General features: G+C 39.1%; 1 protein-coding gene across 1 annotated transcript; it reads right to left on the bottom strand.

Annotated features, from left to right (window-relative positions):
* Positions 1-3,354: 3,354 nt before the first annotated feature.
* Positions 3,355-5,038, bottom strand: LOC131681991 (mitochondrial import inner membrane translocase subunit Tim23). Its single transcript, XM_058963116.1, has 3 exons — positions 4,852-5,038; positions 4,540-4,786; positions 3,355-3,888 (listed from the first exon to the last, which is right to left on the bottom strand). Exons 1-3 carry the CDS (start codon positions 4,898-4,900, stop codon positions 3,594-3,596), a joined length of 591 nt encoding a protein of 196 aa, XP_058819099.1. The 5' UTR covers positions 4,901-5,038; the 3' UTR covers positions 3,355-3,593.
* Between the last annotated feature and the right edge of the window lie 10,729 nt (positions 5,039-15,767).

Below are 15,767 nucleotides of genomic sequence, written 5' to 3'. Positions count from 1 at the left end.
TGTTGAACGATTTTGAAACAATTTTTTGGACGTCTCAGTGGGCAGTCAAACTAGTCCGGAACCGATTCGGACTTCCAGCATGAATTCCAGTTCAAATGCGTCAACCGATAGAGTCGGAGTTCTTTGAGCTAGATTCCATGCTGAATCCATCCAGGATTTCGAACCGGTTCCGGAATCGATTTGACGGATAGTTGGGATAGGTTGGTGTGGCGGCGCTAGTGTTTTTCGTAGATTAATTCAAATGTTTACACACGTTTTTTAAATATTTTTGTTCGATCATGGATGTCTGTTCTCTGTGGTTCTTGTTAGAGCTACGGCTTTGTTTGTAGCCTGTCTATCGGAGCAGAAGTTTATAACTGCCGAACAAACGCCGTTAAAGGGCCGATTGTACTCCGCACATAATAGCGAATATTTCTGCTTGGAATACAGTACAGTATATATCTAGCGAGTGAGACTGTTCCATTCTCACTTCACGATAGTGGACACCAGCACCAGCACGTCCCTTCATCAGAGAGTCGTCAGTGTAACAGGCCTTTTGCGTTTGTTGTTGGCTCTCCATATACCAACACAGCAACTTTTCTAGAAAGGGAATCTACACATGAAATGTGAAGGTAAGTAAAACTACATGTGAATATATTATCGCTGGGAGCTAGAATTTCCACTCCCCATGTAACCATTTGTGACTATAGTCGTATATGATTGGTAGTAAACTCAACATGGTTACTGTTCCGAAGACCAGTAACCTGCTGTCCGTATGCACATGATAGTGGTACATGTGTAATGGTTGGATATTTAGAAGACTCACCACCTCCTCCTTCTGCTCCCCATACAAGCCACCCGTATGATAGTATTGGGCATACAATTGACCTGTGAATCAAAAACTGCTAGGGATGAACCCCGGTTTATTCGTTTCTTTGTGAAAAGAACCATTGAAGTTTTGTTTGGGTATGCCTTGACTTGGGAACTCATATTTTCAGTCGCCTCCTACGACATGGGAGCCGGAATCCAGACGGTCAGTTCTTGGCCGTATTCTACACGGCATCTGGGTAAGTTAGCCTGTACACTTCGAAATTTGATTATCGAAATCCAGCAAAACTTCACTGTTTGGTGGTTTTTACCAACGGAATATGTGGTCTGAGTGTAATTCTTAGCCGGCTGAGACAACCACCCGGTTAAACCATTCGGAATTTGATTCGGAATCCTGAATGGAGTCAGTATGGATTCCAAATTAAATGCAACAACCGATTCTGAGTCGGAATCGGTTGTTGCATTTGATTTGGAAGCCATAATGACTCCATTCAGAAATCCGAACCGGTTCCGGAATGAGTTTAACTGGGCACTACCGACACTATACTACCTATAATTGCAAGTCAGTCAGATAGGGAATCCCATAGAATATGGGACTGACTTGCGATTATGGGCAGTTCACGGCTTGTCAAGGTTGCAAGAAGTAGACATTGATGGACAGCGTCCGTAAATAATCGGGTAGTCGGCAAAAATTGCACAATTTACAAAATTTTAACGGTTCTAACGCTATTATAACCACACAGTTGCACAAACTATCATACCAGACTGCTCCATTTGGATATCCAGAAAAAAAGTCGAAGGTGCTAATTAACCTTAACATTTAATTGACTCAATTATTGGATTTATCGTGGCTTCATGTTGTTTACAATCACCCTTATGCTTGTTTACGACGCACGCGAGATTCGCTCGAGCTGTTGTAAACGCGAATACAAACCACTTTCGAACGAATCTAGCATTCGTCGTAAACAAGAATAAAGGGTGAACACCACCATTATTTTTTCAACCTAGGGGAACGTTGCGTTGCGTAAGCACGGTATACTTCGTAGATTGCAGACTGATGACTCATTTCCACCCAGACTACTAGAGGAGCATTGTTTGGGAATAACAATTGATCCAGTCCAAGCGAGAATTTCGTCTGAGAACCAGCATTGCGGGCCACGACCATCTTTACCGTAACTTGGGATACGAGAAAGGAAATGTTGATGTGGTACTTACTTAACGGAAGGCCCCGACTCAGTGACACTCCCATAAGTACCACGGATTGGGTTATGGGTGGGTTGTTAGTCAGGATTCGCCCTAAAGCGAGCGATGCGACTGAGAATACATGTTCGTGCATAAAAAGATTTAGTAGTTTATTGACTGTAGGATACGTAAATGTTCTAGATGTGATGGCGTTTAAACTCTGAGTAACCTTTATCGAGAGTTTATTTCATCGAAAACAATTTGAACTCCGGACAACCGGCTGTCGGGAGTGTTGTCAAAAATATAAAATGAACCATAAAAAATAAGTTTGAAAGTGGTATTGTGGACCATTCATAAATTATCTCACGCAAAGATTGCCCAATATTATCTAACTTTCTCTCATATTACCACGCTCTTTATCCCCTTTGTTTAGGGGCACAATACTGATGCTGCACTCAAAAGTGTCCACGTTCATACATAGTACAATCCTTCGTAAAACTGCCGATTGCGTCAAAGCACATGACGTGCTCCCCATTCCAGTTATATCACTATTTGTCATAGCTCTTCCCCCTAATAGCGTGCAGAATTTTTAAATGGTCCTGTATAGGTATTATCACAAGCATATTGAGATTCCGTACTTGGAATTTTCCACCTGGTTCGAGTAAACGTTGCGATATTACAATGGGGACGCAAAACATAAAAATGCTCACATGCTCAAAAAAGGTAACTTGAACCTTAATATCATGCACGAATCAAACACATCCCGTCTCAAAATAGTACATACTTATTCTTAGCTCAGTATAATTGACTGACCATTTAATGGACTAAAAGTAAACCATTAAATATGCTAATAAAACATTTGTTCCTTGTGCTGAAATGATCGCCGCAAATTGGGTTTTGAATTGTTCTAGCGAATTGTCAATTCAACCCTCATACATAATTCAAAAGTCATTATTCACTCAGGCAAGACCATGCGTATTCTCCACGCGTATTAAAGACCCAATGGATTCGTTTCCTAGTTGATCAAATAAACAAAAACAAACAAATAAATTATTTTGCTCAGTCTAAAGAAATGTCAGCTCGATTGGCATCAACGGGCGGATATATGTTCCCTTACAATGCCATCAAATCAAAGAACATTTAAAATTACATGCGACAAAATATGTGCAATTCACAATATAACGAAATGAAGACTGCTTATTTTATTAAAAAAGGGTCGGAAAAAATATTTGCATAACCAAGGTGTTTCATTCTCAATAATAGCACTGCTGATGAATCACTTTATAAAAATAGGTGATAAGGGAAACAGAAAATAGTTGACCACCGCCTCATGTTTTTACCCTAGGGGAGGGAATAAAATAACAATTCAGCATACATTTCTAATTTATTGATCGAATCGCAAATTGAAAAGTGTAAAAAAGGTAATAAGTGTTTCAACATACATAACGAAACTTATGTCAATGCACCTATTTTTATTCTTGTCTGCCGGCTTAGTTGAGAAAAAAAGAATCAACTTCAATCAATGTTGATATTTGGATTTACATAGCAAACCTAGATTTTGCATAACATTTAAAGTAATTACCCTAATGGTAGTCGTCTCTTAATTACAAGTACTGCGATTTAAGTTCTCTTAACTTTTTCGAGCTGCCACCGGTAATACCCCACAGGACATATAGCGAGCTTAGGGCTAAGCCGATACCTCCTCCGATGGCACATTTTCTTAATCCTGCGGTTGACTTGTAAAGCAAACCAGTTGCGCCTCCTGCCGCTATCGTGTTTATTTCGTCATCCTCGCCGCGCATCCATTGAAGCAGCACACCGAAAGCTGAGTACATGACGGCCACCGTACCGAGGGTGTTTGCAGTTGCAGCCCCTTGTTTCATAACGTGGTTAAGAAGCCTAAAATGTATGTCATGTTTGAATATTTCATTTTTTGAGAACTAAAATTTACGATTTTCGATTTCTTTTGGTATCTATTTTATCGTTGCAGCCAGCGACAATCGTTTTTTTCTCTTGTTCAGTGCTAATCCACCATGTTGGAAGTATAGCGCATCATTGTACAACATTATTTAATAATGCGCACTACCTCCGACGTGACTCTATGGTTTAGAACAAGAGAAAACATAATTGTCGCTGGTAGGGTTTTCCAGTTTTCAACTGCAACCAAAATTTAAAATAATATGCTATGTTGCCAAATGATTACAGAACGCATTTAAGGTTGGACAGAGAAAGGGTAAAATTCGCAAACGAAAAAAGCAGTTTTTTCCACACCGTATGTCAGATCTTCATAAAATTCAATCAGCAGTACTGTAACAACATTCTACATACGCTGATTGATTTTTATGAAGATCTGACATACGATGTGGAAAAAAACTGCTTTTTTCGTTTGCGAATTTTGCGCATTCTCTGTCCAACCTTAAGGATATCCATGAGGTTTGTTCTAGTATTTGCTTTTTGCTCCTAGTTACATTTTTTCCTAAATTACTAGAGTACTTAGTTTCTCCTGGTACCTGTAGATTATCTTAATTTGATTAAAACTGGTTCACTTACTGTGTTCGTCGTAGCTTTCCGGTCTGATTTGCTAACGCAGTGGCCCGCATTCCGTTGTATAACCCAGCGACACCGCCAATCCCAGCGCCTATCATAGCAGAAGACCCGATCTGTGAAAATGCCAGTTCAAAACGGCCCCGTTGTTTGGACGCGCCTTCCGGAAATATGAACTCTGGCTGAGATTGTAGGTAACGAGCATCGTAATTCAGATAAGGTGAAAGAGGTTGAATTTGCTGAGATGGAAATGCTGAAATCAACGGTATACATGAGGTTACATTGCGTAATAATGCCATAAATCTAACATTAGCTCACCTGGTGAAGAACCAAATGAAAGAGGTTTGCTTAGGTAATCGTCACTCATGTTATGTTATTTTCCGGGTTATTTTAATAATTGCTCTAATCCCCGTATGTTATTTGTGGCCAAACTCGCGAGCACAAGGAAATGTATCGTGCACTTCAGTACGGACCAAAAATATTCTGACAGATGATGATTTGTGATTACTGACACTACTGACACAAAGAGAATAGGGAAAGAGACGAAGAGTGAAAATCAGTCAAAACAGCAACACTCCCTTTATGATGATTTCAACACTAGAATTTTGGCAACCGCTTCCACAGGCAGCACTTTAAATGACTCCTATTATATTTTGAAAACAAACCGTATGTCGATCGTTGGATTTGTTTATCAAACGATGCGCTTTTCGAAACAAAGAGATGAAATAATTCTAAAGCTTGTTTTTACTCATACATATGCTCTAGAATGCACCTCACAATCCCGATTGAACCAAATTCTGACGAAAATTGGAATTTCTTTTTTAATAGATGTACAATACTTATCTCCTCCAGCTCAGGCATGAGTAATGTTTATTTACATTGCATGATTGGTCTGGTTGGTCTGCTCAATAAGGTATTTTTGGCTTCACACTATTCGTCTCTTTCCCTATTCTCTTTGTACTGACAGATGTATGAAAACCTCAAAGCGCAATGCTCAACGTTAGCCCTTTCCCAGTAAAGTTCAGCCAGAAAGGAGCCGGAATTTTGGTTGTCTGTAATTCGTATTCCGGTTCTTAACACAATTGATTCTACCCACTGAGACGTCCAAAAAATTGTTTCAAAATCGTTCAACACGGGTCCAACGATGGACGTTCGTTGAACGGTTATTTGGACGATGTCCAAATTGGTCCAACGAACGTCCTTCTTTGGACAATTTTGAAACCAACCGTTCTTAGAGGGTAACTATGGAATCGGTTGTGTCACTGAAGCTGAAATACTAATTAAAACCAGCAAGCATTCGGGATGAGCTTATAAGCCCAATTGAGTAGTTTATGTCGTTTCTGCTTACGTTATATGATAGGGTGCGCTTTTCCATATTTTAAACATCTTGCGGCAATATACATGAAACTAGAGCTTCTTTATGACGACACATAGATGTCCGTACCATAAAATATCCTCATCCCAGTAAATTACATTCGTAATGAGATTTCGAATATGGACTGATTTATGATGGAATTCCAACCGAAGGCAACAACCCATCCTGAATGAATCGGTTTTCGAATCGGTTGTTACATTTGCGCTTAAATTCTAAAAAAAAAACATTCCGAATGCGATGAGCAGGGAATCTGCTGTCAAAACGAGTGAAACAGAGAGTTGTGAGAGAAAGAGTTTTAACTTTTCTTGGTGGAAACCAATGAGTAAAATGTATGGACGCAAACAGTTTTTTTAGATTTTATATGAAAATTTTCAAGTAAGTATCTAAATAAACTTCTACAAACTGTTCCCATATTTTTTCTGCATCAAATGTGTTTTCATTTTACAACCACAATATTATAGTTTCTCCAAAATCCCAAGTTTTAATATCTTTCCCATACATTTAAATTCACCATAGCCACCACTGAAGCAGTGCCATCTCTTAAATATTTCCATGAAAGTATTACCTAATTATAACTAGGATACAGTGTGCTCTATCCCAGTAAGGTTCAGCCGGAAATGCACTGGAATTCTGGCTGGTTCTAGTTCGCATTCTGGCTCGTGACAACCGATTCTAACTAGAATCGGTTGTGTCACTGGAGCCGGAATACGAACTGGAACCAGCCAGAATTCCGATTCATTTCCGGCTGAGTTTATTTCTCTTTGGTTTAACTGGGATACACCAGGCATACCAGGGGTGACATTACGCATCTCGAAACGAAAGGTTTATTCTATGCAAGCTTGTATGAAAAAGTCGATTCGAAAAGGTTCTGTAATGTCGCCCCAGCCCGGTCAAACCATTCGGAATTTGATTTGGAATCCTGAATGGAGTCATTATGGATTCCAAATCAAATGCAACAACCGATTCTGAGTCGGAATCGGTTGTTGCATTTGATTTGGAATCCATAATGACTCCATTCAGAAATCCGAACCGGTTCCGGAATGAGTTTAACTGGGAGGTATCTTTTACAAATGTCTTCACATTTTATAAAAAGAATGTCTTCATTTCTCGACAAACATATGATTACGGCCTAAAAGCCAACTGTCAAAATCCACTTTGAATGGAAATTCCGGACAAACCGTTACAGGCCAATCACAGATGTTGATAATAAACGAAAGAGAAAAGTTTTCTCTTTCATAAACTGTTGTGAACTGTGTTCGACTAGTAACGGTTTGTCTGGAATTTCCATACAAAGTGGATTTTGACAGTTGGCTTTTAGGCCGTAATCATATGTTTGTCGAGATTTGTCTTCAACGGCCAGCATTTTCAATAGGTTATTGATTTTGGGCCAGAATTTTGCCAGAGCTGAGTCAGACATCCGAATAAATTTGTCTTCAAAACGAAAAACACGTCTTCACAACATTTCAAATGTCTTCAAAATGAAGGCAAATCTTCAAATCTAGCATCTCTGCTATACACCTCATCGAAAAAGTATACTATCTGGGACGGGACCTGCGGAAAGAAAAAAAACGCTTGTCAAATTGATCCAGCACCCAAATGTCAGCTTGAACCGGCTGTCCTCAGAGTGATTAATATGGGGAGTATTCTATATGAAATTGAGAAAATGCTAACTTTTTTTCAAATATTTGATATATTATTTAATATTAATTAATCATTAGATCAATAATGATAGTGGAGATGCTAGTGCTTTCATTAATTTCGAGATCATCAATTCTTGTGAACTTCTCCCACTGTTCTCTCAAATCGGGATTCATCGGAAAATGGTGAAAAGTTATCTCCGGATTTTTCGCTTTACTACGACCGCAATTTTTTACCTTGCACTTCATGATAATGGATTTACGAAAAAAAAAATTGAAAGTTCAATTCTTGTTTGTTCTTTAAAAAAGTCATGTCATTTCTTGAACTACACCAAGTATTAGTGTGTGTGAATCAAAGAAGTATAACAAACAAAAAGAAAGGATAAGAAAACACGAATCCGCAGGTCCCGTCCCAGTATACTATATATTATTTTTTTTACTCATCCAGCACACAAAAAAATCTATAATATTCTGTTTGCAGTTGAAAACTGGAAAATCCAACGAGGGACAATCGTATTTTCTCTAGTTCTAAACAATGGAATCACATCGGAAGTAGTGCGCTGTATTCGTACGATAATTCGCTATACAGCGCACTACTTTTGACGAAAGAGATTATAACTACTACAGGGACCAAAGCGCTGCTGTCTCATGTGTTCACGGACTGAAACATGGGGTCTCGCTCTAGCATATTAGGTTTGTTCCAGTACACGAAAGTCACTCCAGGGTAAACAGAAGCAAAAAATACTTGCTCATTTTCACTCCGGTTTGCTACCAGAAGAAGAAAAAAGAGAAGACGAGAGTACAGGGACGATTTTCTCCGGATTACTTCCCAGTCACCGTGGCAACTAGAAAGTTAGCAAAAGTTGAGCAAAGCGAAATTGATGCTGGCAGAGTTTCTGCGAGCATTTTGCGCAATTTGTGCGAGAATTCTGGCAAAGAATTCGCTCAAATGCAACAACCGTTTCAGACAGAAGCAGTTAAACCAACCGAAGCTGCTCACTTTTATCCAGAATCCAGCCAGGAATGTACGGCCAAGATCTCCGTACGCTTCCTGCCACATCTTTGTCAGATGTTTTGCTCGGTAAATGTTAGCGAAACCGAGTTCGCCCTATGCTCAACTAACCCGACAGGATACGCCCAGAAATCTGACAGGGCTGCCAAACCAAGACTGACAGAAATCTAGCAGAGCGGTCTCTGCCAGAAAATTTGGTGACTGGGTTCCAGTTTCTCCTGGTACTGGAACAAACCTATTGTATCCCATTACTTTGACATGTGTGTTCCCGGGGCACTATGTGTCAAACTAATGGGCCTAGCATATGCAGGTGGTTCGCAACGCTCTGATGTAAATTCGTTTCAAAATGACAAGCCGTAGGATAATTTGGATCTGTCCAAATACGTCTAGAACACGGTGTTCCCAATGCGATGATTTAGCCACCTGATCTAAATGTTGTTTATTTGACTTTGTTATTGTTTGACACATATGTGACACATATTGTTTTTTTCTGGTACCAGTCGTCACACATACTAATGAAATAAAAATTAGAACAGTGTTCTATTCGTGTTTCAAATTGTGGAAAATTTAAAACAGAATAATCGAGCTGTTTTAAATCTGATCCAAAAAAGTGTTCGAAAAATAGAACAATCTCAGCATTGCGATCGATCTGTTTTAGCCGGTGATGTAAAATAGAACAGTCCATATAGAATACATCAGCGTTGCGAACAGTCTTACCCAGTGAGCAAATTTTCTGGCAGAGACCGCTCTGCTAGATTTCTGTAAGTCTTGGTTTGGCAGCCCTGTCAGATTACTGCGCGTATCCTGTCGGGTTAGTTGAGCTAGGGCGAACTCGGTTTCGCTCGCGTTTTCTGGCAAATTTTGACAGGAATTGCACGAATCGCGCAAAATACTCTCAGAAACTCTGCCTGCGTCAATTTCGCTTTGCTCAACTTTTGTTAACTTTGTGCTTGCCTCGCTGATCGGGTAAGAGCGAGATAATAACCCACTGATACGTCCAAAAAAATGTTTCAAAATCGTTCAACACGGATCCAACGATGGACGTTTGTTGAATGGTTATTTGGACGTTGTCCAAATTGGTCCAACGAACGTCCTTCATTGGACGATTTTGAAACCAACCGTTCTTAGAGGCAAACCATCAGTATTAACAGCGGTATGCGACCTCTAGCCTCTCTTTTCTTCCGACATCATGGATTGGCACTAAACATGAGAAGAAACGATTGTCGCTGGTTTGATTTTCCAGGTTTCAACTGTAACGATAATAATTGTATCTGACAAATCACACACATATTTTGCCATTGCGATTGCTTCATGAATCAGATTTTCGTATAAAATTAAGGTAATAAGACATAACATAAGAAAATCACACCATCAAACTTATACATTTCATCTCATACGCGCATGTTCAATAGCGCTCAATAACATTTATTGGATTGTCGAATGAACTTCATATCAACTAAAATATTAAAATCATATTTTTTCCAAATATTTTATAATGAATACAGTGGTGATTCGCTGGTTGGGCCACAGCCACAGAATTTGATTCGCTAGTTGGGCCGACTAACAAATGTGAAAAACTCTCCAAAGAAGACATTAGTAGTGTAAAAGATTGATATATTGTCAAAGTAAATTTGACATGAGATTTTGGCGTTCAGATGCTTTTTAGTTGAACAATGGTCCAACTAGCAGAGGTCCAACTAAAAAGCGGCCCAGTTAAAAGGTGACCAATCAGCGAATCACGACTGTAATGCATTTGCATACACATTTTAGATATTCTCAAATTTTAGAACCTATTAAATACAATTATAATAAAAAATAAAAATAATACAATAAAAATTAATACATTGATCATTTATCGCAAAATTTGTCCAAAACATCATTGTGGTGTCGAACCGGTGCTTGAAATTTTAGAAACAGCTGAAATTTTTCGCCAAGAGAGCTTATACGTTCATCGACGAATCTCGAGTACTTTTTCAAATGGACGTAAGTAACAATGAGAGAACCGTCGGCTTTCGATATGTACTGGAAAATTAGTACAAAGTGTTGTAATGACGTCGTAATAAACGAAAGAGAAAGTAAATAAAGAGAGGCTCTCAATGTTACTTACGTCCATTTGAAAAAGTACTCGAGAAATGTCGATTCCGGAACAAGTTTTTAATCTGCGGTATTTTTTGAAAATTCGCGGATGTCGAGTTATTCTATCGTTTTCTTTTGGACAACATTTCGCTAACTTAAAGTTTTAGAATACGATGATTTCAAATGACATCTCGAGTGTCATGTTTGATTTTTTACAATTCGAACGCTTATCAAAAGATTCAGTTTAAACGAAAACTCCATATCAAGAAGACTGATATCTCTTTCCTTCCCCCATACAAACGAGAAGCGACAGAGGTTACAGCGCCTCTATTGGAAGAAGGGAGGAAGCTTTATGTAAAAATGTATATGTGTGTGTGCATCACTATGGAAAGTACCACCTTTACCCGCAAGTGGCGTTGCTGTTACTGTCTCCGGATTCTGGACAGAGTTGCCAGTCTTCTTGATATGGAGTCTTCGGTTTAACCTAATATGTACATTTTCGCCAGAAAGTAAAACTACTACCTTTCACTGAACTGGTAAGCTATTCGTACACGAGGCGACAGGACACACGCCACAAAAAATATTCACTATAGATTTCGTTCTCCCTATTCCCACAGTCTATTGGCGATTCTACGTTGAAACCGCTCGCAGATAGCGCTGGAAGGAAAGTGTTACTGATTTGATTCTGTTGTGTCATAGTGCATATATTTTCTGTAAACTTTGGTAAAAATGACTTTTAAACACCAAATTACCGATCAATTTGTTGATAATTGTTTATGAAAATGAAGGAAAACCATCATTTTATAAGATGATGAGTAAACATCTTGCGAAAAGAGTGTGAAACATAGTGGTTTCTAATATTATTCGTACACTCAGAAAAAAGTAAACGTTATGCCTATTGATTTTACACATAGATTTTTGCAATTAACGGAGGCATATAGACACTATTTGCTGGCACATAAACCTAATGTGTGTATTTACAAGAAATATTAATCTTACATTCACATTCCATAACTATTAGGCACATAAAACCCCATTCTATAACAATATGCACATATAACTTATGTGTGTGCATACATAGTTTATACAGTTGACACATAGAAGGTATGTGTGCGCGTGATAACAATAGCATTTCTTCTTCATATGAATTTTAAGCGGTTTGAAGCAAATAGAATTAACGTTTGGATTTTTTTCAGTGTAGAGCTATATGCGCGCTGTTTCGAAATGTAATTTGTTAGGCACCGTAGCCGCCCCAACAGCATTTCCCGTTCGTCCTAAGTTAAGCTAAACCTTCATTAGATGGTGTAAATTCATGAAACTCTCCAGATCAGGCGAGGAAAGAATATATCCGGCTAATAGGAAAGTGTCAGCTTTGTATCATGCACAGCCGATCCTTCTCTCCGATAGTCTTCACTGAATCTCCTACGTAGTTCAAAATATGAAGGAGTTTGACATTGGTACTGATTGGGTCTCGGTTTCGAGTTGGAACTTTATTTATGGAACGATTTTTTATAACCACAATAATACCCCGATTACATTTCGAAGAAATGTATGAGTGAAATAGTTGCAAATGGCTGGTATTTCAGAATAATTGCAAATAAAACTAAATTTCTTACTCCTTTCATTCATATTTTGGCAGTGGTAAGCTTTTTCCGAGAAGATAATGAAGATTTTGTTGTAAACTACGACTCACTTACGGGTGAAAAAAAGCAAACTGTATCACTTTGCCAGTTCATGAGCTGAATCATAGGTGTCGCATGACTAATTTTGGCTTTGCCGCAAATCGCCAATAGAGAACAGTTGCGCAAAGAGTGAATCCATAGAGAATATTTTTGTGGCGTGTGTTCTGGCACCTCGTGCTGCAGCTTTATACTTGTCACCTCGTGTTACAGTTAGATACTTTATATATGTACCACAGAGAACAGACGTCCATCTTCAGCATTCAACTTGTGTAAAAATCCCCTAAACGCTTTCGAAGGTAGTTGAGATATCTCCACCACCCAGTTAAACTCATTCCGGAACCGGTTCGGATTTCTGAATGGAGTCATTATGGATTCCAAATCAAATGAAACAACCGATTCCGACTCAGAATCGGTTGTTGCATTTGATTTGGAATCCATACTGACTCCATTAAGGATTCCGAATCAAATTCCGAATGGTTTGACCGGGTGCCCGGAATGAGTTTAACTGGGCAGGTGCGCTACTGTCGTCATGTTTTTTTGTGGCTGAGTTCGACTGAATTGACAGCGGTTATACCTCTACCCAGTCAAACCATTCCGGAACCGGTTCGGACTTCTGAGTGGATTCAGTATGAATTCCAGCTCAAATGCATCAACTTATTGAGTCGGAATGGGTTATTTTCTTTGAGCCAGATTGATTACTGAATACTGAATCGGAATGGGTTATTTTCTTTGAGCCAGATTGATTACTGAATCCATTCAGGATTTCGAACCGATTCCGGAATAGATTGGACGGATAGTTGGGATAAATGAGTGTGGCGGCGCTGGCGTTTTGTTGATATATTTGTTCGATCATGGATGTCTGTTCTCTGTGTATGTACACTAAATGCGTTTCTTGGAGGTATGTCATGAAAAACAGTTTCAACCTTCTAAAATATATACTACACTCAAGTTTTTTACGCGGTTTTCATTTACGCGGATTTTGAAATTTACGCGGTTTTCATTAACGCGGTTTTTGAAATTTACGCGGTTTTCATTTACGCGAATTTCGGAATTTACGCGGTATCCATCAACGAGTTTCCCTTTAATGTGGATTCTTAAATTTAAATTTTGAAATTTACGTAGTTTTCATTTACGCGGATTTTGAAATTTACGCGGTTTTCCTTTACGCGGATTTTGAAATTTACGCGGTTTTATTTACGCGGATTTTGAAATTTACGCGGTTTTCATTTACGCGGGAAAAAAACCTGAGTGTACTTTGGAATTAAATAAGTTCTATCTGAAACGGAACATGCGGATAGAAACAAACGAGCGTCCAATTGATTCAGCTCCAGCGTGAGCCAGCATGAGAAAGCCAAAGAGAATAGGGAAAGAGACGAATAGTGTGAAGCCAAAAATACCTTATTGAGCAGACCAATCGTGCAATGTAAATAAACATTACTCATTCCTGAGTTAGAGGAGATAAGTATTGTACATCTATCAAAAAAGAAATTTGAGTTTTCGTCAGAATTTAGTTCAATCGTGATTGTAAGGTGCATTCTAGAGTATATGTATGAGTAAAAACAAGCTTTAGAATTATTTCATCTCTTTGTTTAGAAATGCACATCTTTTGATAAACAAATCCAACGATCGACGTACGGTTTGTTTTCAAAATATAATAGGAGTCATTTAAAGTGCTGCCTGTGGAAGCGGTTGCCAAAATTCTAGTGCTAAAATCATCATAAAGGGATTGTTGCCGTTTTGACTGAATTTCACTCTTCGTCTCTTTCCCTATTCTCTTTGGAGAAAGCATGTGAGCAATACGTGCACCAGAATGAGACCGTATGTGAGCAGACTTGGAAACGAAAAATGGAAAAGAAAACATCCCAGAGTTTTATGAATCGAATTTAATGATTTTTTTAATTTTTTGCATGTAAGTAAAAGAGATTATAACTACTAAATAGACCAAAGCGCTACTGTCACAGACTAACAGACATAACACTCGAAAACAATGCTTCGCCTGTTTTAACGGTCATTTTAAATATATTTGTAAATTTGGGACTGTGGCCACATTTGCAATTATGGCGCCACTGACATATGAACAAGCATATGGGGGATAGTGACAATTTGTTCACAAACCTGAGGAGTAACCCACCAGCAAGTGTATGGGATCGTAAACAAAAGGTGAAGCTAGTGTTCTGGAAAAATTGCCGGATCGATGTTTTTTTCCCTCAAAGTGTTATATTTTATTTCGTTTATTTGATATGGCTCAACGGCTTAACGGAGCCGTGGATCTTTTATATAAAACATAAAAATAAAAACAAATATTATTGATTTTCCGTTGGATCTCGGGCGCGCAACTTTTTATTGCGAGCGGAGACCTTCTACGCCAAGGTCATCATCGTTAAAAGTACCTTGGTGCTCGCGACCAGATGTTCTTTCCTGCTTATGAAGAAATAATATTTCATGTTAAATATCTTGCACTTACGGGTGACCAATGTAAATCCATCGTCATTGTTATTATCTTCTTCACCGATGTTGCTTACAGTGGCTTTTGGGGAGCTGGATGCTGCTTTGGCAGTTGTCAATATGGACTGAACAGCTGCCACAAATTTGGCAACCGTTTGTGGTTCAGGTATTGGTATTGAAAACTCTTTTTTGGGTTGGTTTGCCGTGGATGCGTTGGCAATCGGTAGAGATGCATTCTCCTCTGCATCTTCCACGCAAGATTCTCCGTGGTGCGCTGTCTGATTACAATACTTGCACGTAGGAGTATGCCCCTCGTGGGTGCATAACGTAGTTTGATTAATAGTAGCTTCGTGGGTTTTGAGTTTTATCACAGAGAACAGACGTCCATCTTCAACATTCAACTTGTGTAAAATCTCTAAGGGATGATCCATAAATGACGTAGCATTTTTTGAGTGATTTTTAACACCCCCCTCCCCCATCGTAGCATTTCGTCACAAAATTCCATATATCCCCCCTGATAATTACGTAGCTTGACGGTAACCCTCACCCCCCTCGTTGTCCCCGTAAAAAATTCAAAAAAAATCAAAAACGATGTTAGTTAGATGAAACGGGTAAGATTGTCGTGACAGCAGGTCAACCCCTATTCCCCTTTAAAAAAGCTACGTAGCATGACATGACCCCCTACCCCCCCTGTCGTCACACATCATCACAAAATACAAAACTCCCCCCTCCCCCATATAATGCTACGTCATTTATGGATGGTCCCTAACGGTTTCGAAGGTAGTTGGGATATCCAAACCAGGTGCGCTACTGTCGTCATGTTTTTTTTCGTGGATGAGTTCGACAGAATTGACAGCGGTTACTCCTCAACCCAGTCAAACTAGTCCGGTACCGGTTCGGACTTCCAGCTTGAATTCCAGCTCAAATGCAACAACCGATAGAGTCGGAATCGGTTGTTTTCTTTGAGCAAGATTCCATACTGAATCCATTCAGGATTTCGAACCGGT

The sequence above is a fragment of the Topomyia yanbarensis genome, chromosome 2, assembly GCF_030247195.1.
Source record: "Topomyia yanbarensis strain Yona2022 chromosome 2, ASM3024719v1, whole genome shotgun sequence".
NCBI lineage: Eukaryota > Metazoa > Arthropoda > Insecta > Diptera > Culicidae > Topomyia > Topomyia yanbarensis.
Note: the sequence above shows the minus strand (reverse complement) of the source record. Positions and strands in the feature narration are given on the sequence as shown.

Coding starts and splice junctions, on each gene's coding strand:
- LOC131681991 (XM_058963116.1), bottom strand. CDS start 4,900: ATGAGTGACGATTACCTAAGCAAACCTCTTTCATTTGGTTCTTCACCA. Junction 4,787..4,851: donor TTCATTTGGTTCTTCACCAG/GTGAGCTAATGT, acceptor CGTTGATTTCAG/CATTTCCATCTCAGCAAATT. Junction 3,889..4,539: donor GGAAAGCTACGACGAACACA/GTAAGTGAACCA, acceptor CATACATTTTAG/GCTTCTTAACCACGTTATGA.